General features: G+C 40.8%; 2 protein-coding genes across 31 annotated transcripts in view; both read right to left on the bottom strand.

Moving 5' to 3' along the window:
• Nucleotides 1-1,888: 1,888 nt before the first annotated feature.
• Nucleotides 1,889-3,391, bottom strand: LOC126376843 (uncharacterized). Its single transcript, XM_050024393.1, has one exon. The coding sequence runs from the start codon at nt 3,389-3,391 to the stop codon at nt 1,889-1,891; it is 1,503 nt and encodes a 500-aa protein (XP_049880350.1).
• A 271-nt stretch (nt 3,392-3,662) lies between these two features.
• LOC126376456 (CAD protein-like) overlaps nt 3,663-24,188 on the bottom strand; it is a 54,481-nt gene continuing 33,955 nt past the window's right edge. For 12 of the 30 annotated variants that reach the window (XM_050023820.1, XM_050023804.1, XM_050023824.1 and 9 more), the window contains 9 exons: nt 11,670-11,811; nt 10,982-11,255; nt 10,578-10,894; nt 7,302-10,443; nt 7,096-7,200; nt 6,719-6,967; nt 4,872-6,644; nt 4,410-4,793; nt 3,663-4,225 (listed from right to left, as the gene is read on the bottom strand). In XM_050023820.1, coding sequence (XP_049879777.1) covers nt 4,019-4,225; nt 4,410-4,793; nt 4,872-6,644; nt 6,719-6,967; nt 7,096-7,200; nt 7,302-10,443; nt 10,578-10,894; nt 10,982-11,255; nt 11,670-11,811 — 6,593 coding nt within the window. In that variant the 3' untranslated portion in view covers nt 3,663-4,018. Of the gene's footprint in view, nt 4,226-4,409; nt 4,794-4,871; nt 6,645-6,718; nt 6,968-7,095; nt 7,201-7,301; nt 10,444-10,577; nt 10,895-10,981; nt 11,256-11,669; nt 11,812-14,502; nt 14,621-15,900; nt 16,049-24,188 lie in introns of those variants that run through there. The other 18 variants (XM_050023817.1, XM_050023819.1, XM_050023807.1 and 15 more) reach the window with 8 other exon arrangements.

Genomic DNA, 24,188 nt, shown 5'->3' on the forward strand with positions numbered 1-24,188 from the left:
GGCATACTCCACCACGGTGCTTCACTGCTGGTCAGCAAAATCGGCGTAAGTTATTGTATGAGTATGCCGTACAAACCTGTACTTATTTCATCATCATAAATAAAGAAAGGGCTAAAAGCTAGAACGAGCCGTATTACACTGGTTCACAGACCTAATTTCCCCCTCCGGTTGTTTGAGGGGAGGCCTGTGCCCAGCAGTGGGACGTATATAGGCAGTTTAGGTATGTGACAGACCTACTTTCAGGGAAGGCAGAGATTAAACTCACAGCGTCACCTCGACACAACACAATCCTGCAGTTTTAAAATTATGTCTTTAAGGTAATAGGTTACCCAACCATTCCCCTAGCATTATCCCGATTTTCACAAGGTCCGTTTATCTATCCTGAAGATTTGACAGGTCCGGATTTTTACAGAAGACTGTCTAACCTTATAACCCGCGAAGGGAAAACCAGCCCATTACAGGTTAGGTCACATACAAGTATCTCCGAAAATGCATTGCATGAATTCGAGCCTGCGACCTCAAAGTGAGAGGCAATCATTCTACCAACTGGGCTACCACGACATGGCGATAACCGCTGAATGAGGGAAATCGTCCTCCAATCCAGTGAGGTTGGTATCGGGAGAATATAAATTTATTTGCATAAATAAGTAAAACAATTTACGAGGTTGTAATGTAGAATTAATCCTATCTAATCTGCAAGTAGCCCTGCCAATATTACAATAATTATATTATATCAGGTAAAATAAACAAAACCAAATTAATTTAAAAAAAAATAATAATTATAAAACATTATTACATTACATTATTTTTATTGTTATTATTTATTAATTTAATTAATTAATATAAACAAAATGCATTAAATTGTATTACGTTTATGTCTTTTATTCCCTATTCGGTAAATACATTGTTTTCAATATATATGTTTTTTTAAAAATACATAAAATTTGGGTTAGGTTTGGGTTAAGTTTGGGTTAGGTTTGGGTCAGGTTTGTGTTTGGTTTTTTTTTTAGGTTTTGGTTTTATTAGGTTTGGGTTCTGTTATGTTTGGGTTAGTATGTGTTAGGTTTCGGTTAGGTTTGGGTTATTTTTCGGTTAGGTTTGGGTTATTTTTCGGTTAGGTTTGGGTTTGGTTCGTGTTAGGTTGGGGTTAGGTTTGGTTTAGGTTTGGGTTAGGTTTGGGTTAAGTTTGGGTTAGGTTTGGGTTAAGTTTGGGTTTTTTTGGTTTGAATGTTGTTAGGTTTGAGTTGTGTTAGTTTTGAGTTAGATTTATGTTTGGTTTGGGTTAAGTTTGGGTTAGGTTTGGGTCAGGTTTTTGTTTGGTTTTTTTTAGGTTTGGGTTTTTTGCTTGGGTTAGTATGGGTTAGGTTTCGGTTAGTTTTGGGTTATTGTTCCGTTAGGTTTGGGTTTGGTTTGGGTTAGGTTAGGTTAGGTTAGGTTTTTTTTTTTTTTTTTTTATTCCTTGTACCCCTGCCGCACAAGATAGGCAGGGACTTTCTCAGGGACATACATAGCCTTATTTTCTATTGATATTTTCTAATTCTGCCCGCAATAGGGCCCTACGCTGCTCACACTATCATTCTGTTCCTCTATTACCATACCAGTTCTCGCATTTATGCCTCTCGCACTTTCATTCATCATCTTTCATTCTTTTCATACCTACTTCCTACTCTACACTTATTGCTAGGGGAAGGGAATGGACACAGGGGGATTATTTTTATTTTATCTACTTTTCAATTTTATTCTTTTACAAAGTAATCCTAATTTATTTGTTACTTGCTAACAGTTGCTTATTATGCTCTATCTTATTTCTAATTACTTATATCTATTTATTTTTACAATTTGGCTATTATATGTATATATGACAATATACTATATAGTCAGTTTTGCTTCAACTATTCCTCTTATTGACTAACATTACAATTTTTCTTACATAACTAACAAAAGCTTCACAATTTTTCCTATCTACAATGATTTGGCTCAGGTTTACAGTCTCTACCTTGTAGCCAATTCGTTGCTCCAGGTCATACCTCTCCCTGCCATGTATGGGGCAATCTACGAGAAGGTGGGGAACTGTTTCTGCAGTGTCTGGGTCGCAGGCACACGCTGGGTTGTCCTTGCATTTGAAACGGGTCAAATACTCGGAGAACCCACCGTGCCCCGTTAGAGCCTGGGTCAACTCCTTGGTGATACTCAGCTTGCGTACCGTCCTGTACGCCTCAACCGCACTCGGGAAAAACAGCTTGGTGGTAGACGCTGTGTGCCCCGTGCTGTATCTCCGGTTCCATTCGTCAAGCGTATCCATTCGGATAAAGCGCTTGACGAATGATACCGGATACATATCGTAGTCCGGCTTGCGTTTCGACCTTAGGGCAGCCTCCTTTGCGAGCGAGTCGGCTCTCTCGTTACCCTCCAACCCCGCGTGAGCTTTTATCCAGAACAAGGAGACGCTCTTGTTCTGGATACTACTGCGGTAAATGGCGTCTCTAGATTCCACGGCAAGAGGGTGGAGGGCTTCGGGGTTCACGACTGTGAGGAGGGCTGCCATAGAGTCGCTATATATGGCACAGCTGGTCTCTCTACGTTTCAGGGCCTCCCGAGTGGCTTCGCAGAGAGCGAGAAGCTCGGCCTGGTAGACGGTGTAATAGGATGGCAGAGCAAGCTTTCGGGTTTTCGTCTCCGCCGCACCAGTCCAGATGGATAGTGCGGCTCCGACCTTTCCCTCAATCTTGCTGCCATCCGTGAAGATGCGGACTTCGAAGTCGCAATTTTCGCGATAGTGTTCCTCGTCTACCAGGTGGCGCAGCTCTATCGCTCTCCGTTCTGCCGGGTGCGGCATCTGGAGTGCCGATGCAACACGCTCGATCTCCCCGCCCGCCAGCGCTGGGTGGCATACTCCCCTTCGGGCCTCATACAACGATGCAGCCTCCTGTATACGCAGGTCCAAGGGGAGTATCCCAGCCAACACCAGTGCCGAGTTTAGGGATACCATGCGATATGCACGACACATCTTCAGGGCGAAGCTTCGCTGAACACTGTTCAGCTTAGACCTCACTCCCAGTTTGTTGGACGCCGGCGCCCATGCGCTTGCGGCGTACAAGACGATAGGCTCTACCACCGCGGTGTATATGCTGCGTATCACTTCCGGATGCAGACCCCAACTCACCCTTGCGGCCCTAGACAACTGCTTGTAGATTCCTACAGCTTTAGAACAGACGTTGGCGACGTGTGTGTTAAATGTTAATTGTTCATCAATGGTCAGGCCTAAAAGTTTTATCTGTTTGGACATGCCAATGTCGATCCCACCCATGGTCAGGTGTGGGGTGTCATGCTTAAGCTTCCGCGTCACCAGCATTGCGCTGGGCTTATGCGGTGCGAATCTGAGCTTATTCATGATTCCCCACACCCGAACATACTCGAGAGCGGCATTGGCATGCCTTTGTATCTCTTGTGCAGTGTGTGCGTCAAATACGAGTACCACGTCATCCGCAAATGCTTGGCACGTATGCCCACGTTCCTCTAATCCCTTTAATAGGGGGTCCAGCAGAAGGTTCCATAGTATGGGACCACCGATTGACCCCTGGACACATCCCTTCTCGGTTGTGGTCTCGTACTCCGCACCCCCGTACCTTAATCACATTAAATCAATTATTAAGATAGGTCAGTATGTTTGTATTATCTATTTTACTATTTTCGTTATCTATTGACATTGGGCCTTGGAAACCTATGTCTAGATGATTCGATTATTTCTATTTTTCTATACGATCTACGAATAGATACATTACATTAATTTACTAGGATCGCTTCCTAATTTGTCAATTATACAAATAATTTAAAGCACACAGATGCGGCCAGGAATATTTTGTAATATTTGAGTTCGTAAGCACGCGTTCACACAGAGATATATGCCCCGTTTTCTTAGTAACTCCGACTTGCCAACTCGCAACGCTTACGCTACCGCCTCTGTGTGTGGAGAGATTAAGGATTTTATCTATTAAAGATCCGCTTTTGGAAGATCCGCTTATATGAGAGGATTGACGCCGGCAACCATGGCAAGTAACGCCATTCGGACGTACATTCCGTACTCCGCTTGTCTGAAGTAGGCGGCCCGAGGGTCTGAGTCGAAGTCTGGGGAGATCTCGTCGACTCGTGGCAAGGGGTGAAGTACCACCATGCGGCGCCGCGCACGCGTCATCAGTTGCGGCGTCACCACCAGTAAGCCACGCGTCTGCAATACCACGATTGTAATTAGGATATTAAATAACGCCAGAAATACTGTCCGATGTCATAATTAAGTCTTTGAAGGTGACAACTAATTTTGAATTAAGATAAGTAAATTATACTTAATTTGAAGGTGTAATAACTGACGAGTTCTACATTAAGCCGTAAAATGAAGAATTATTATTATTTACCTTTTCATATTCCTCCTGGCTAACAAATCTTTCACGTTGAATTCTTGTCATGTATAGGACATGGGTATCTGCAAGAACATCTTCTAGCCGCTCGAAAACTTTTTGTGGAGTTCCTGTGCTGGCTATATATTCCATGATGTGTTTTGGCATGCCAAGTCCTGGCGGGCTCACATATTGAAGTTGGACTTGGTATAGGGTGAGGAAGCGAGCGAGAGAATGAACGGTGCGACCGTTCTTCAGATCTCCAACCATTGTGATGGTAAGGCCATTTACTGTACCAATCTCCTCTCGAATAGTGAATACATCAAGTAACGCTTGGGTAGGATGTTCACCAATGCCATCTCCTGCATTTATAATCGGCTTGCGGCAGTGTCGAGATGCTTTCTGTAAATAATTATGAAGATCAGATTAAATATTATTTTTCAAAGTCATTGAACTAGTTTTTGTGGTCATGTTACTCACCGCAACCGCGCCTGGTTCGGGATGACGCAGTACAACAACATCGGAGTAGCTGGCTAACACCGCCACGCTGTCTTCTAACGTTTCTCCTTTTTTAGCCGACGAACTTGTGGCATCAGTATGAATAACAGAGCCTCCGAGCCTCTGCATAGCTGCTGCAAAGCTACAACTTGTTCGCGTACTGACTTCGTAAAATATGGATGCCATAACTTTCCCTCGTAAGATGTCGTCTAGGTTTCTACCTTTGCTCACACACGTCTTCATAAATTGGGCCAAGTTAAATATGTCATTAAGTGTGTCTTTTGTGAATGTAGCAACAGTGAGGATACTTTTTCCAAACAGGTCACTACGTTGACGCTGAGTGCCCGATTGCTGAGGAGGGTTGTAATAAGAGGTGCTGTCACATCGTTGCCTCGTGGTTGTTTGTGGAGGTAATGGCGACATGCTTCTGAGTGCTGCTGTATCGTTGAAGTGAACATTTAATTTACTCATTCCATCAGTTTTGTTTGATTCGATTTGATCAAATTCAATATCACTCAGACGACTGGCATCACCAGAAGTATGGAAATCTAGTGCTGAGTTAGGTCTACTGGTAATTTTTTTTTCAGTTTTCTCAATAGCGTAAACTGGGAATGACTGTTTCTTTGGAGTTGGCCAATCTCGAACGTTTTGTCCAAATCCAGGAGGTACTAAAATCTGACCTTCTACATAAGCAATTTCACCTCGAAGAGTTACACGGTGAATTGCTCCACAGACATTCATACCAGCAAATGGAGTCCATTTGGATTTTGTGAACTCCATTGATGACGGAATTTTCCATTCGTAGTCCATGTCAACTTCCACATACGTATTAGGCTGCTCAGGTAAATTGAAAATTTTTCGGGGGTTTCTGTGGAATTTGTTGATGATATCCTCAATGGTGAGGCGTCCTTGGTGTACTGCATTAAGAAGTAATGGTAATATCGTTTCTAATCCCGGAAATCCTGGTGGAGGTTTATCCGCGTTTTTCTCTTCCACTGTATGAGGAGCATGATCTGTTGCAAAAACATCGATGATGTCCATATTTTTCCACAGTTCAGCTTGGTCTTCAGGACTGCAAAGAACTGGACGTACTTCAGCCCGTCCTTCTCCAACTCGGTCAACGTCTGATGTGCTTAAAAATAAGTGATGAGGACATACTTCACAGGTCACTTTTAGCCCTCGCTCTTTAGCAGCCTTGATAATAAGAATTTCCTCTTTCCTAGCGACATGACAAATATGCACAGGCCTATCTAGTAAAGATGCCATCAGAATTACTGCTCCGGTCTTTTCACGCTCTGCGTGGCAACAAACTGGTATTTTCTTTGGCCAGTTTTGAAGATGACGTTGCCATATAGTCATGTCATCTAATTGCAGTGTAGTAAATGTTTGATTAAGATACATTTTTAAAGATGCAGCTTGAGGTGCGAGATCACACGCAGTTTCACAATTAGTCGAAGATGCTCCAACATACAGAGCATAGTCACATCGTGCACTTACTCGAGCGAGTGTCGACACATAATCATATGCAGTGCGATCTATCAATGGAGGATTTGTGTTAGGCATAGCGCAAATCATTGTTACTCCACCAGCAAGGGCAGCTGCTGTACAGGAGTCAAAGTCTTCTTTATATGTAGCGCCAGGCTCGCGAACATGAACGTGTACATCAATAAATCCGGGCAATTTAATAATATTTCGTGAAGTCATGCAGTCTGTATGTGTTTTCATATGAGGTGCCCCTCCGCATCGAAGCATGGCCTGAAAAAGTTTCAAATATTAATTTATTTTAAGGCCTTTAATTAGATTTTGAGCCAAACGCTATTTATACGCACCTGAACTAAAAGTTTTGCACATTTCACGTCCGTGACCAAAGGTACTGCATAATCTACAGCTAATCGGCGAGTTCTGTATCCATGTGTAGTGAAGGAAGACACCCGACGAGCTCCTCCCCGCATTGGTAGATTGATCACCAGGTCTAGTTGACGTCGAGCCATAAAGTCAGCGAGGTGCATAAGTTCACCGTCTGATCTGGCGTCTTCGGGATCTCCGATGTGGTCAAATGTCCATTGTACACTCTCGACCTAAAATTAATAAATTGATTAAAAAAAATCTGAATTTGTGAAGTTTAGGGCAGATTCAGATTAGCTTAGATTCATTAGTTTGTCTTAGAGAGTTTGTCTTCTAAATTAAATAATAATGTCAATCTTACCTCGATTCCGTGTTCGGTGTAAAAGTCACCTGTGCCCATACTTGCGTAAAGCTTGTAGCCCATTCGTTGTAGTATTCTCACAATTGGAAGTAATTCCATTTTGTGCTGAAATAGAAAAAGAACGTGGTCATTAGTTAAGTATTATTCCTTTTTTATTAAATGAAGATTGTTATTTGGCGTTATAAAAATAATTTTAAACATCTTACCTTGAATGTGCCAACCGACAGCAATATGGCTTTTTTGGGTATCCTAAACCCAGTGCTCATTAGAGATTTTAAATAAGCTTCGTAACGGTTTTCACCAAAGCATGCGACTTCTCCCGTTGATGCCATTTCCACTCCTAAGGTAACGTCAGCGCCTGCCAATCTTGAAAATGAGAATTGGGGAACCTTCACTCCCACTTTACCGCAACCAGTCATGACGTCTACTGGCTCTACAGGTATACCTAATACCACCTTAGTTGCCATTGCAACAAAGTCGTGATCAAGTGTCTTAGACACAAAAGGAAACGACCTGGAGACTCTTATATTGCATTCTATTACTTTGAGCTCATTGTCCTTTGCTATCAATTGCATATTAAAGGGACCAGTAACATCAAGCGTTTCAGCTATTATTCTAGCAATTTCTTTTATTTTATCCAAGGTCTCGTTATTAATATCTTGAGGTGGAGTGACAAGTGTGGCATCACCAGAATGCACCCCAGCGTTTTCAACATGTTCAGAAACAGCCATACATAATATGACTCCATCAGCAGCGACTGCATCAATGTCAATCTCTTTAGCATCCATGATAAATTTCGATATGACCACAGGGTGATCTTTACTTACTTCACTTGCAGACTTCAAGTATGCCTCTAGATCTTGGTTTGAGTTTGCCACATTCATAGCTGCTCCACTCAAGACATAAGAAGGTCGAACCAAACAAGGATATCCTACTTCCTCACAGAAGTTTATAGCAGATTCGAGATTTGTAAGTTCCTTCCATTTCGGTTGAAGAATACCTTTACGATCCAACATCCTTGAAAATTTAAATCTGTTTTCGGCATTGTCAATCATGTCCGGAGACGTTCCCAGTATAACTGCTTGTTGCCTGTGCAGGTCCATGGCTATATTATTGGGCAGTTGACCTCCCATAGAAAGAACAACTCCATTGGGGTGCTCAAGCTTGTAAATATCCATGACAACTTCAAAAGAAATTTCTTCAAAATATAATCTATCGCTCATATCATAGTCAGTACTAACCGTTTCAGGATTATAATTTACCATGATTATTTTTCTGCCTTGATTTCTAAGTTCTCTTAAACAGCCCACAGCACACCAATCAAATTCAACTGAGCTCCCTATCCGATATACCCCTGATCCTAACACCATTGTAAAATCTCCTGGAAAATCTAAATCGTGTGATATACCGTTATATGTCATATACAAATAATTTGTTGTTGCAGGCCACTCTGCCGCAACGGTGTCTATCTGTTTCACAAATGGATTGATCTTATATTCCTCTCTCAATTTTCTCACAGCCAGTTCGGTACTTTTGATCGCAGCAGCAATTTGTTTATCAGAAAACCCAATTTGCTTGGCTTTCTTTAATATTTCCGAAGTAATCGATGCTGAATCAACGGCTTCCAAAGTTTTATAATAATCTATTATGTTCTTGAATTTTTCAAGAAACCAGTGATCAATTTTTGTGAGCTCATAAAGTTTTTCAACGGTATATCCTTTTCGAAGTGCCGCAGCTAAGACAAACATTCTTTTGTCCGTGGGTTCTCTCAATTCATTTTCGTTTACTTCTTTAACATTTGGATCAAATCCATTCACGTTTTCATCAACCATGCGTAGTGCTTTTTGGAAAGCTTCTTCAAAACTTCTACCAATGGCCATAACTTCACCCACACTCTTCATGGAACTTCCAATTTTGGTGCTTACTCTATTGAATTTAGCTAAATCCCATCTTGGTATTTTGACAACACAGTAATCCAAACTTGGTTCAAAACACGCTGTAGTAACTCCAGTAACCGAGTTTTTAATTTCGGGTAAGGGTTTTCCAAGAGCTAATTTTGCCGCTACGTATGCTAATGGATAACCTGTGGCTTTACTTGCTAACGCAGAACTTCTGGAAAGTCTAGCGTTCACTTCAATTATGTAAAATTCTTCCGAGTTCGGATTAAGGGCGTACTGAATGTTGCACTCTCCAACAATGCCAAAATGTCTTATCACTTTTATAGCTGTATTTCGGAGCATGTAGTATTCACGGTTCGACAATGTTTGACTTGGCGCAACGACTATGGATTCTCCTGTATGTATTCCTAGAGGATCTACATTTTCCATATTACATACAGTGATACAGTTGTCATATGCATCCCTGACGACTTCATATTCCACTTCTTTCCATCCTTTCAAAGATTTGTCAATAATTAGCTGATCAGAGTGTGACAGTGCCTGATGAGCAAGAGATCTGAGTTCTTCTTCGTTATTTGCAAATCCTGATCCTAAATCTCCAAGTGAAAAAGCAGATCGAGCCATCACAGGATATCCAATCTGGTTCGCAGCTGCTAGAGCTTCTTCTACCGAAGACACTGCGGCACTAGGAGCCACTTTTTCGCCAATCGCGTTGATCTTTTCAGCAAATATTTTTCTGTCTTCAGTATCTACGATAGATTGTATTGGAGTTCCTAGAACATTCACGTTATATTTTTCGAATACTTTTGACTTTTGCAGCTCTACACCACAATTCAATGCAGTTTGGCCCCCAAAAGTGAGCAGTACTCCTGTTGCTCGTTCTGCTTTAATTACTTGCTCGACATATTCTGGTGTAATAGGCAAGAAATAGACTTTGTCAGCCAAGCCTTTAGAGGTTTGAACTGTAGCGATATTGGGGTTTATAAGTACAGTCTGGATTTTTTCTTCCTGCATGGCTTTAACACCTTGAGATCCAGAATAGTCAAATTCTCCGGCTTGACCAATAGATAGACCTCCCGATCCAAGAATGAGTACTTTCTTTGGCTTTTCTGGAAGAGTTGGTTCGAATGTAAGCTTCTTCGTAATCATCTCATCTACTACAACGTTTTGTTTGTTTTTATAAGCCTTAACAGAATCTATAAAAATATCAAACAGACACTCCAGGTCAGTCGGTCCTGCAGTATGTTCAGGATGGAACTGAACGCTGAAGTAAGGTAGAGATTTGTGAATGATGCCTTCATTGGTTTTGTCGTTTTCGTTAGTGAATAACACTTTCCACCCTTCTGGTAATGTTTTGTCATCAACGGCGAATCCGTGGTTCTGAGATGTCATAAAACACCTGTTTGTGCCATTGTGCGTGCATGGTAAATTGTGGCCACGGTTACCATAGCTGAAATAAAGGAAGCATAGATATATAATAGTCAGAATTACTTGAATAATATTACGACAATGCATGATTATAAAAGACCTAAACAGAGGTCTGCAAAGAAGAACCATTAATGATGTCCGTGTGTCTTTCCTTACCTAGTTTTATATGTTTTACATCCAGCGGCTGTAGATAATAACTGATGACCAAGACAGATACCGAACACTGGTTTCACATTGTCTGTCTTGTTGATGATCTCCTTCAAGTTATCAACAACTTTCTTGCATACTTCAGGGTCACCAGGCCCGTTACTGATAAAAAGGCCATCGAATTTGCTGGAATCTAGTTTGTGGTCCCATGGCACAAGGATAACCTTTGCGTTTCTTTTGATTAAGCACCGAATTTGGTTATATTTTAAGCCACAGTCTACGGCCATTATTGTAACTTCGCCATTGGGATTGAACGTTTTTGTCTCCTGGAATGAGAAATCAATAAATGTTGCATATATAATTGGAATTAGAGATAATTATGAATACAGAATTACACATTATCATAGTTATACCTTAACAGAGACTTCAGCCACTAAGTTTCTTTCGTTTGGGTCCTTCAAAACCGGGAGGATTCCGAAAGGAGGTTCTCCTTGTATGATGCGGCCCAGGATTACTCCTTCTCGCAGGCGATAGGTGAGTGCGCGAGTGTCAATACCGCACACACCCGGGATGCCACGGGCCGCCAGCCATGCGCCCAGAGACCGGCGCGCGCGCCAATGGCAAGCCCGGGTACTTACTTCCCCCACTATCAATCCAGCTGCCCAAATGCGACTGGATTCAAACCATCTGTAAAAGAGAGGGAAATACAATTACAATGATCCGTCCGCAGTCCGTCGCGGATGAGTATCGGGTGACAGCCCTCAACGCTCCCCATTTTCCGACCAAGTATTTAATGCCATTTGCGGCCTGAGAAAGCCCAGTTGGGTCAATCTGAGGGGAAGAATATTTGAAAGAATTAATCGACACTAGTAAGTCGATAGCGATAAGCGCTGAAATCGTCGACCACGCCGCCGGGGTTGGTATCGGTATTCTGAAATGTTTGGTGTCGCGAGCTGATGGGCCGCCCCCTATGGCTAGAGTAATCGGGTTGTCCCCCTATGGCTAGAGTAATCGGGTTGTCGGGATCGTATATTACGTCTTTCGGCAAGGTGCGCACTGTGTACGTGTCTAGAACGTTTTAATAACTGAAGGATATCACACCTCGGCAATCCGTGTTCGTCGCGATCCTCCTCATCAGGCACGCCGTAGTTGCCGACCAGCGGGTACGTGAGCACCAAGAGCTGCGCGTGGTACGATGGATCCGTCAGCGACTCCGGGTAGCCCACCATACCAGTCTGGAATACTACAAGGAAATTATATTAGGTACAACGTGCAAACACCCGTTGGTACGATATTGAACTAGAAAAACACCACAGTATTATTGGAGGCAAGTGTTGTATTCGAAATAGGTCTCCTTTCAGGTTAAAAAGGTGGGTAGGTCCCATTTCTACCATAGAACATGACGTCATCGGACAAAATGAGACTTTTTTCCCATTATGTTCTAAGGAACTATATACAAGCATTTCCCCCGACTTTTAATATTTCTATGGAACAAATGGGACCTACCCAAAAAGGTCATATCATGTAGATAAGGTTAGATAGCTTATTAAAAAATTGTCAACGATTGATAGATGTGGAAGAAGGAGGAGAAGAGTGTCGGGATCGAAGAAAATGGAATTCAATGGTCTGCTTACTCCGGTGGGAAATAAGCGTGAGTTTATATACGTATAATGCTTCTCATTAATAAAATGTTTAAGTAGGTATTAATAAGTAGTTTTTTTAATAATTGGGATTGCGTTATGCTAAATTAGCGCGTTCTATGGAGTATCAATTTTCGTTGCTTTTTCCTGTAAAGCTATAATTCAATTCAATTCTTTATTCATAATAAATATTACACGTCAACAAATATTTCGATGAGTAGGTACACATTATATACAAATACGCAATGGCAATTACGTAATTACGTAATGCGTACGTAATTAAGTGTAAGTATATTTTAATGAACTAATATATAATTTATTGAAAGTCATCAATAAATCTTGTTGCTTCTCACAGACCCCAGTCTCTCTCACCAATCACTGTATCATAATCTTGTTTTATTGTTAATTACCAATTATCGTGTTGATGTGAGGGTAATAAACATATTTTTATTTTTATTATTAAGTAAGTTTGTATTTCCTTCGCTGAGTTATTTTAGGTATTCGCCAATTCAATTCGATCCGGTTTAGAAATCAACATAACGGAACAGTTGTGTCGCCTTTTTTTTTTGACGATTTGGTTACTATGGAGAAATGAACAGTCTTAACCTCATAAGGCCGAGATTTCCAGACACAATAGTTAAACAATAGGCTTTGGATTTTAAAAGGAAATTCGGTCTTCTGACTATAAAATAGTTCTTTTACACAATGAAGTAGTTACAAGTAACAAGGTACTTACCTAGTAAGAAATTATAGAGATAATTGTAATGACACGAACAATTCGTCAACATTACGTTTATCATATTACACAATGCGATACCCAGCAGAAATTCAACGAATTGATTCAAATAAGAAGCAACATACTCATAGAAGATTCAAAGATATAACATAACATAACAAATACTTTATTGCACAAACAGGAAAAAACAAAATACAAAACAAAAGAGAAATAGAATTAGTACAATATTTTATATAACACCACATTTGTATCACCGACGGAGTAGACAGTTGCTTTTTTGTTTTTTTTTTTTTACGTGACTTATTGTAGATTTGCCGTTGAAGGCTCTCACCCGGTAGTAAACAGAAGTGTTTATACACCACTCCTCATTAGCTATGTTTAAGTCCCATGTGATAGGGGACGGGCCTATTGGCAATTAAGATATTTATATATTTTTTCCAATAACTGAGTTTTTTTTTAGGTTACTTAGTTAATATTTACGATTTGTATTATTCTATACATTTTTTGCTCTACACAAAGAAATAATAATTGTGTCGGTACAAGGTAAACTTAACTTCACTATTCAGTTTTCTACCAGGAAACTGAAAAAAGGTGCAAGTAAACGAATTCTAAGTACAATGACTAGTATAATATCCTATTATGACCACGTGGAATTTAAACCCAACTTACATAAACTGCCTATATACGTCCCACTGCTGGGCACAGGCCTCCCCTCAATCAACCGGAGGGGGTATGGAGCATACTCCACCACGCTGCTCCACTGCGGGTTGGTGGAGGTGTTTTTACGAAAAATAGCCGGGACCAACGGCTTAACGTGCCCTCCGAAGCACGGAATCATCTTACTTTTTCGGACAATCAGGTGATTCAAGCCTGAAAAGTCCTTACCAAACAAAGGACAGTCTCACAAAGTGATTTCGACAATGTCCCCATCGGGAATCGAACCCGGACCTCCAGATCGTGAGCCTAACGCTCTAACCACTAGACCACGGAGGCTGTTCAAAACCCAACCCAACCTATCTTATTTCTTCACAATAGATACGTACACCATGCTACCTGCTAAATGTTTGTACTAACATAAAAGATAATGCAGTTTTTATGTCTGCTCTATGTACGGTTGAACTTTGCAATTTATATACATATTACTTTGCTCTTCTGTTACACGGAATCGCCATTGTTGTTTTAATTATATTTAATTCGATACATTTTGGTGCTAGGAGTGATATTTTTCAGATCGATGGGATTATTTAATGGAGTATTTAGCTGGGGGCATTATTGAAGAGAAAAATATTGTTTACTTATAAAGTTTGTGTAAGTATGTTCAGTGGAGATTTCTCTAATTGGCGAGGTGTTAATTTTTTTATCGAATAATATGAGATATGCACTTATTTATCTATCTGTACAGTCATGTATTATTCAAAACATAGACGAAACGTTTCGAGAAACGGAAGCTAGAGCCCTTGCGCTTCACTTTGCTCGTCTTGGCGGGGCACTATAACCGTGCCTCAAATTTCGTTTGTGTTGACAATAAGTTTATAACAAAAGCTTAAAATACACGTACCAACTTCTCCCTCGGTGGGCACTCGTGCGCCGAAGCTGCGTCCTCGGAACACGGAGCCATCTGCCAGCACCAGGCTGCACGGCGGCCCCACCTCGCAGGTCAACTCTTCTGACATCTTCTATAGCAACAAAAGAACTTCACTTTTTTCGTCTGTCATGCGGGGTGTAAGGTCAATGACCTCAACAATCATGGCACCAGGGTTTTATTGAGCCGCTAAAAACTCCTGACATGTAACAAAAATCTTAGACTTAACGTGCCCTCTGAAGCACGTAAGATTTTCTTTACTTACGGACAATCAGGCGATTCGATATACAATGTCCTTACTCAACTAGCAACCTAATATTCAACACTACAAAACTCACAAAAACTGTGGTAGAGCAATAAATTAAAAAAAGAATCGTTCTGATGGTAAGAAGGTTCGTAGCAGGAAAATTGACTAGCACACACTTTATATGATAATATATGAGGTATTACTAAATAATGTTTATATGTGGCTAATGAAGAAATCCTAGATTGTTCCATTACGATAGAACATAGCTTCTAGTTTATTATGTAGGTACCTGTATTGATCGTAAACATCAATAAGTAGTTGCAATTCGGAGCGGGATAATACAAGGTGTTAGTGACACCGCACCGTACTGAATACTGGCTCATGATTCTGTGTTGATATCAAGTAGAAATTTCTATCGCAAAATTCATATATTTTTTGTGTTTCTACCAATAACTTATTTTAAATTCTATACTTCTGCGTTGGAAAATTATACTATTTATATATAATATTAACTCAGAATCATCAGCTGTATTATCCCTCTCAATATATCTTTAAAGAAGATTATCTAAGGGGATTTTTACAATAATTAATAAAAGAATATAATAACACGTGGTTATGTTATCAAGAACATAGGACAGAATAGTGCGACTGCCGTATTAATTTGAGCAATCAGCTGATATGTAGTAGGACTTGTAGGTATGAACAATATGAATTAATTTTTAGTAGCTTTCATGGGTTCAATATCCTTGTCTGATGCATTGTTATAGGCACCAAGAATTAAGTACTTACTACTACACTACATTTTTTGTATTTTTTTCACCGTATTAATAACAACTAATTATTGATATTATGTAGTTAGAAACTTAATTTGCAGCCAATCAATTATCACAAAATATTCTAATGTATAAATATAAATAGCGTTAATAAAATAATGTAAACTATTAGTGGAATAAAACACCGATGTATTGCGTTTTACCTATAACTTAGGTTTGCACGCATGTTCCTACACCACGCGTAATTGACAAATGCGACGTGTTGCTATGGGGTCTTATGTCACTTAATATAAACAAGAAATGGTTTAAGTTAAGTTGGTTAAGTATAAGTTAAGTAAAATGCGTGTTACTCACTTGATTTGTAGGTTTGTTTCGCCGGCCACGTGACCGCTCCACTCTCGGAGCGAACAACCCACGTGGGTTGTTCGCTCCGAGAGTGGAGCGGTCCGACGCTGCCGCAGTTTGCACGACGACAGACCGAGCCTCGACCGGCCCGCCGCCACGGCGCACGCGCACCCTAGTGTTGCTGATGGAGTGTGGACTATCGATAGGCTATCGATAGCCGACAAAATTTCTATACTGTCGATAGGCTATTGATACTATGGGTGAGGCAATGTTGCCGAATAATCGATATTCGACATTTAGATTATTTAAGGGCTTAGAAAATAATCGATTATTTGGTAACACTATGGTGAGGTCAAAATCCACTCGAGAAAAGAAGATTTATACTATGAATAATAATTTAATAGGTATAATTTTGCACCATTCCCTAAAGTGTAAGTTCCTATCGACCGTAATTTAACTATTGAATAGGTATCGACCGGTGATATTTATCAATAGTATTGATAGTAGCGATAGGACAATCGATATGGTTAGGCCTGGTTTATTATTTACTATCGATAGGTATTATAGTTAAAGTATCGATAGTTCGTCATCACTACGTCTTATCAACTACCTATTAAATCTACTTACATCTCGCTCCCACACCCAGCAACAACGAATTCTCTTTGTTACACATTACATGTTGTCCGCCGTCTCTGGCTTGAACGATGCCATTCAGGATTTAATCGATACGAAGTTAGGTTGGGGTAACAGGTAGACATGCGCGTGAGTTGTATGTTCCTTTGACATGTGTACTTATTGTTACTAGGTTAGGTACCAATACAACTCAACATTTCGTTGAGAACCCGCATAAAGTTAGTTGTGAAAAGGCTTCAGCAGAAACACATCATCATCATCATCATCAGCCGCATGACGCCCACTGCTGGGCATAGGCCTCCCCCCAAGGATCTCCACGACGATCGGTCCTGCGCTGCCCGCATCCAGCGGCTTCCCGCGACCTTCACCAGATCGTCGGTCCACCTTGTAGCGGGCCTACCCACTGAGCGTCGTCCGACACGTGGTCGCCACTCCAGAACCTTTCCGCCCCATCGGCCATCGGTTCTCCTAGCTATGTGTCCTGCCCACTGCCACTTCAGCTTTGCAATTCTCCGAGCTATGTCGGTGACTTTAGTTCTCCTGCGGATCTCCTCATTTCTGATTCGATCGAGCAGGGAAATACCGAGCATAGCTCTCTCCATTGCCCGCTGAGCGACACCGAGCCTCCTCACGAGACCCATAGTAAGCGGCCACGTCTCAGCAGAAACACATCATTACTTAATCATACTATCGGAGAAGTCATTGCGAATGTAAATTTTGTATTTGTTAAAGTATAAATCACGAATCAACTGTTTCCTGGAAGCAACTGCTACCTTAGCAAGAAGGCCGCCTTTTGTACCTACTTTTATTTTACCTGTATTCCCGAGTTGTATGATCCTTCTGAAGTAATGTGTATTGGATTTTATTTTATAAAAAGAAACCGGACTAAGAATATCTACATTCTGACGAACTCTCCTATGGTATATTGCCTATTCACCTTGACCACCACACAGATTTCAATTCCCAGTCGAGTCGACGGTATCTCCACCAAAGCGCAGTGGAGGTGGTGGAATATCTCTAACATGGGCTGGAAACCAACCAGTCTCCGTATTGGTCATAATATATTTTTTTTATGACTTCAATATCACCTCAGCCTCGTGTTCACTAGGCAACATTTGTCGGCCGACACGTGTTCCCGATATCGGACGACGTCGGCAGACATCGCTCGACATCTAATTGTCACATAGTTGGAACGTCGGGCGAAGGCTGCCGACGATAACACCCAATGTCTGAGGGTTGACAAATGTCGCCCAAGACACATCTTAAGTGAGGCTTAAGTCGTCTCCCGATAATTCGTGTCCTTATCCAACCCGCTAGCGTTACGGGCGCGATCACCCGCGCCAATAATACCTATGTACGCAAAAAATGCGTCGTACATTATTCACCCCCGCTTATGACTTTGCAAAACAAAAATCCCTCTTATGCAAGGAAACGTTGTAATTAATTTGATTAATAGCGAGTGGCGTTTAGGCATTCCTCTGATGAGTAATGGAGGGCCGTTTGACTTTCCTCAAGTTACTCTTCAAGCTCTCAACTTGGGAAATTGGAAAATACAAAAAGAACCTCACAAGATTTTAGGAGGCATTCGTTAATTTATTTCTGCTTTTAAAACACATACATTATGAACTGTCTGTGAAGATACTTCGTAACTTAATCACCTTATCAACCGATAACAAAACTAGTGGAGCAGTGGAGTAAGGTCCAAGTCCACTGCTCCACTGCGGTTTATTGGAGCAATACCAAACCTAACATAGTAATACATCTATATCTCTTATAGAAGACTTTAAAATTGATAATCATTTTGAGTATAGACCTTTGATAAGTATGAGCGTTTAAAATACTCGGTATTAAAATAAAAATGGTTACGGTCAACAACCTTAGGTATGCTGCACTAAATAAGACGGCCCCAGAGATCGATAAAGTAGTGTGTAAAATACAATTTAGGTAATTTATGTTCTGCCACTAATGAGTGGGTGTGGTATACTAAAGCCGCCGAATCGACTATCGAAATGCGTTCGTTTGTTCAAACAAATGCATGGATCGAACGCTTTTCAATAGTCGAATTGAGCTTTGGGGTCCGGGAACTTGATAAAAAAGTGTATCCCCCCTCTAAATGGAAGGTCATCGAATTCTACGTATGTATACGTATTTATCCCATTTAGTGAGGTATGTTTGAACCTGTGTGATTGAGATGGGATGTGAAATTAATTTAGGAGCAAATACAATATAATTAAAAGTTTTGATTAGTAAATGTTTACACGATAACCCGTTTATTTGTATGCGTATAATGGGTTCGATTTATATTAAAATACGTATATTATACCTCTATTAGTACTTTTGACATAACTTTGTATACGCTTCGATTACTTCACTAACATACTTGGTATAGAGAAAGATTCGAAACGAAACTAGTGACAATTGCTGAATGATGTAAAAAGGCTATAAAGTGTAAGGCTCACGATCTGGAAGTCCCGGGTTCGAATCCTGGTGAGGACAAATAAAAAAAAAACTTTGAGATCCCTACTTTAGTTAGGACATTACAGGCTGATCACCTGATTGTCAGAAAGTAAGATGATTCGTGTTTCGAAAGGCGCGTTGAGCCGTTGGCCCCGGTTACTACGTACTGATTGTTAGTAATCAATAGTAACTTTGATACCAGGGTTGATGAGATTGGTAATTCACCTCACAAGTACTCACAATCCACACGATAGAAGACGATGATGAATACATGTACAAGAATCAGAGTGGGAATCTTATGAATACATAATTTAGAAGAACGCTTTATAATATTAGAACAAAACGAAATTAAACGGAAAGAAAGCCCGATATTTTTCAAAGACAATGTTTAACATCACTTAAGGAGTCTTACCTGGCTAAAAGAATAAAGTGGCAGCCCACGGGTTTTACCAACAGCAGGGCCCTAATTCACCTATTGTTGATACAACCCAGGTAAAAATTCCTTAGAAATGCTTTTCGACGAACACAAACTTAGTTTTGCATTCATAATAGCAAACTTTGCCTTGCAGATAGTTCACAAAGTGTCTCATTTAACAGCACTTTTATTTTTGTTTACTAATTCCTTTGAACGAAAATTCCATAAAACTGTTTAAAAATTCCATAGAATGTTTAGTCATGGGAAAATGGGTTAAAATTGTTTAAAATTCTAAAAGAAAAAAACAACTAACTTTTAAAATTTCTCAAAAATACAGAGTAAAAGGACATAAGAGAAACCCCTGGCTAAATCAATACAGCAATTTAGGCATAAGTCAAACGTAGGAACTGGATGAAACGGACTTCAATTCGTACAGTATAATTCGGCAAGCTATTAATCAAATCACGCCGAGCGACTAACTGAAATTTGAATGGCAAATCCCGGATGGAGACAGGACACGATTCGATGGCTTAAGCTGATATATATAACTGTTACTTATGACATGTACTTGTCGTTAAAATGACAATGAATTTAATCTCCTAATTTTTCAACTTGATAAAGTGCATTGTTTCATTGGTATTTATTATTCCTCAGACTCAATGAGAAATCACATACAAAGTAAGACTTAAAACAAATTATTCTATTAACGACTATTCCTAGTAACGCTTGATATATGTTATAAGTAACCTTATGATGTTCAATAAGAAACAAATGATTGAATAATTGATTCGAATGATTCACTTCAATTAATTAGTATTTTTACAACAACAACATAACATAAGCTCACGACTATATCCCAATCGGGGTAGACAGAGGTACATCCCTCGAAAGATAAACCAAGTTTATTCGGTGGTGAGCCGTCTCGTCGTCTATAACGGTCGAGCCAACTGTGTTAGTGAAATTATTATTTTTAGAAGTTACATAAACGCTTCCCGCTTCGCTTATGCAATAAACATCAACCACTACAGCAAAGTCGGATCTTGTACTAATAACTATTTGAACTATCACGTGATAGAATCCCACACCAAGCCGGGATTTCGCTTAACCGCAGCAACTTCAGGGCTGTACGTCTCTGATTGTATAACTAACCTGTGCTGTTTATACAGTGTAAACCTTCATATTATTGCTACTACTTTTGTGGCGTAGAACTTTAGTAGTTGTCTAGTCAAAGGCACTATTTCAAAGGCGTAATACGTTTCAGTTTTTAATACCCTTGACATAATACAGTACGTCCATTGCAAGATGAACAAGTACCCACACTTCACCGAGCTTTCTGTTAGACCAACGTGATGGGTGGTGAGCCGTATCGCCGTCTATAATTGCCGAGCCAACTGTGTTAGTGAAAACAATAACTCATTGATCCGGTACTGGGGTTCGAACCTTGACATCAAATGCCTAATTATTTTACATATTGTCTTTCTCGATAGATGAATTATTGTAGCTGCACTTTAAATTATTTTTTCTTTGTCTTGCGGACTAGGTGAGGAAGCAAAAGGTCCAAACATGATGGGTATATTTGGCGATGGCTGGTAAGCAAAAACAGCATAAAGGTCCCACTGCTGCTCACAGGCCTCCCCTCAATCAACCGGGGTATGGGGCATACTCCACCACGGTGCTTCACTGCTGGTCAGCAAAATCGGCGTAAGTTATTGTATGAGTATGCCGTACAAACCTGTACTTATTTCATCATCATAAATAAAGAAAGGGCTAAAAGCTAGAACGAGCCGTATTACACTGGTTCACAGACCTAATTTCCCCCTCCGGTTGTTTGAGGGGAGGCCTGTGCCCAGCAGTGGGACGTATATAGGCAGTTTAGGTATGTGACAGACCTACTTTCAGGGAAGGCAGAGATTAAACTCACAGCGTCACCTCGACACAACACAATCCTGCAGTTTTAAAATTATGTCTTTAAGGTAATAGGTTACCCAACCATTCCCCTAGCATTATCCCGATTTTCACAAGGTCCGTTTATCTATCCTGAAGATTTGACAGGTCCGGATTTTTACAGAAGACTGTCTAACCTTATAACCCGCGAAGGGAAAACCAGCCCATTACAGGTTAGGTCACATACAAGTATCTCCGAAAATGCATTGCATGAATTCGAGCCTGCGACCTCAAAGTGAGAGGCAATCATTCTACCAACTGGGCTACCACGACATGGCGATAACCGCTGAATGAGGGAAATCGTCCTCCAATCCAGTGAGGTTGGTATCGGGAGAATATAAATTTATTTGCATAAATAAGTAAAACAATTTACGAGGTTGTAATGTAGAATTAATCCTATCTAATCTGCAAGTAGCCCTGCCAATATTACAATAATTATATTATATCAGGTAAAATAAACAAAACCAAATTAATTTAAAAAAAATAATAATTATAAAACATTATTACATTACATTATTTTTATTGTTATTATTTATTAATTTAATTAATTAATATAAACAAAATGCATTAAATTGTATTACGTTTATGTCTTTTATTCCCTATTCGGTAAATACATTGTTTTCAATATATATGTTTTTTTAAAAATACATAAAATTTGGGTTAGGTTTGGGTTAAGTTTGGGTTAGGTTTGGGTCAGGTTTGTGTTTGGTTTTTTTTTTAGGTTTTGGTTTTATTAGGTTTGGGTTCTGTTATGTTTGGGTTAGTATGTGTTAGGTTTCGGTTAGGTTTGGGTTATTTTTCGGTTAGGTTTGGGTTATTTTTCGGTTAGGTTTGGGTTTGGTTCGTGTTAGGTTGGGGTTAGGTTTGGTTTAGGTTTGGGTTAGGTTTGGGTTAAGTTTGGGTTAGGTTTGGGTTAAGTTTGGGTTTTTTTGGTTTGAATGTTGTTAGGTTTGAGTTGTGTTAGTTTTGAGTTAGATTTATGTTTGGTTTGGGTTAAGTTTGGGTTAGGTTTGGGTCAGGTTTTTGTTTGGTTTTTTTTAGGTTTGGGTTTTTTGCTTGGGTTAGTATGGGTTAGGTTTCGGTTAGTTTTGGGTTATTGTTCCGTTAGGTTTGGGTTTGGTTTGGGTTAGGTTAGGTTAGGTTAGGTTTTTTTTTTTTTTTTTTTTATTCCTTGTACCCCTGCCGCACAAGATAGGCAGGGACTTTCTCAGGGACATACATAGCCTTATTTTCTATTGATATTTTCTAATTCTGCCCGCAATAGGGCCCTACGCTGCTCACACTATCATTCTGTTCCTCTATTACCATACCAGTTCTCGCATTTATGCCTCTCGCACTTTCATTCATCATCTTTCATTCTTTTCATACCTACTTCCTACTCTACACTTATTGCTAGGGGAAGGGAATGGACACAGGGGGATTATTTTTATTTTATCTACTTTTCAATTTTATTCTTTTACAAAGTAATCCTAATTTATTTGTTACTTGCTAACAGTTGCTTATTATGCTCTATCTTATTTCTAATTACTTATATCTATTTATTTTTACAATTTGGCTATTATATGTATATATGACAATATACTATATAGTCAGTTTTGCTTCAACTATTCCTCTTATTGACTAACATTACAATTTTTCTTACATAACTAACAAAAGCTTCACAATTTTTCCTATCTACAATGATTTGGCTCAGGTTTACAGTCTCTACCTTGTAGCCAATTCGTTGCTCCAGGTCATACCTCTCCCTGCCATGTATGGGGCAATCTACGAGAAGGTGGGGAACTGTTTCTGCAGTGTCTGGGTCGCAGGCACACGCTGGGTTGTCCTTGCATTTGAAACGGGTCAAATACTCGGAGAACCCACCGTGCCCCGTTAGAGCCTGGGTCAACTCCTTGGTGATACTCAGCTTGCGTACCGTCCTGTACGCCTCAACCGCACTCGGGAAAAACAGCTTGGTGGTAGACGCTGTGTGCCCCGTGCTGTATCTCCGGTTCCATTCGTCAAGCGTATCCATTCGGATAAAGCGCTTGACGAATGATACCGGATACATATCGTAGTCCGGCTTGCGTTTCGACCTTAGGGCAGCCTCCTTTGCGAGCGAGTCGGCTCTCTCGTTACCCTCCAACCCCGCGTGAGCTTTTATCCAGAACAAGGAGACGCTCTTGTTCTGGATACTACTGCGGTAAATGGCGTCTCTAGATTCCACGGCAAGAGGGTGGAGGGCTTCGGGGTTCACGACTGTGAGGAGGGCTGCCATAGAGTCGCTATATATGGCACAGCTGGTCTCTCTACGTTTCAGGGCCTCCCGAGTGGCTTCGCAGAGAGCGAGAAGCTCGGCCTGGTAGACGGTGTAATAGGATGGCAGAGCAAGCTTTCGGGTTTTCGTCTCCGCCGCACCAGTCCAGATGGATAGTGCGGCTCCGACCTTTCCCTCAATCTTGCTGCCATCCGTGAAGATGCGGACTTCGAAGTCGCAATTTTCGCGATAGTGTTCCTCGTCTACCAGGTGGCGCAGCTCTATCGCTCTCCGTTCTGCCGGGTGCGGCATCTGGAGTGCCGATGCAACACGCTCGATCTCCCCGCCCGCCAGCGCTGGGTGGCATACTCCCCTTCGGGCCTCATACAACGATGCAGCCTCCTGTATACGCAGGTCCAAGGGGAGTATCCCAGCCAACACCAGTGCCGAGTTTAGGGATACCATGCGATATGCACGACACATCTTCAGGGCGAAGCTTCGCTGAACACTGTTCAGCTTAGACCTCACTCCCAGTTTGTTGGACGCCGGCGCCCATGCGCTTGCGGCGTACAAGACGATAGGCTCTACCACCGCGGTGTATATGCTGCGTAT

Source organism: Pectinophora gossypiella, chromosome 21 (genome assembly GCF_024362695.1).
Source record: "Pectinophora gossypiella chromosome 21, ilPecGoss1.1, whole genome shotgun sequence".
NCBI classification, from domain to species: Eukaryota; Metazoa; Arthropoda; class Insecta; order Lepidoptera; family Gelechiidae; genus Pectinophora; species Pectinophora gossypiella.

Bases quoted from the DNA above. Each gene is read 5' to 3' on its own strand.
- LOC126376843 (XM_050024393.1), bottom strand. From the start codon at position 3,391: ATGAATAAGCTCAGATTCGCACCGCATAAGCCCAGCGCAATGCTGGTG.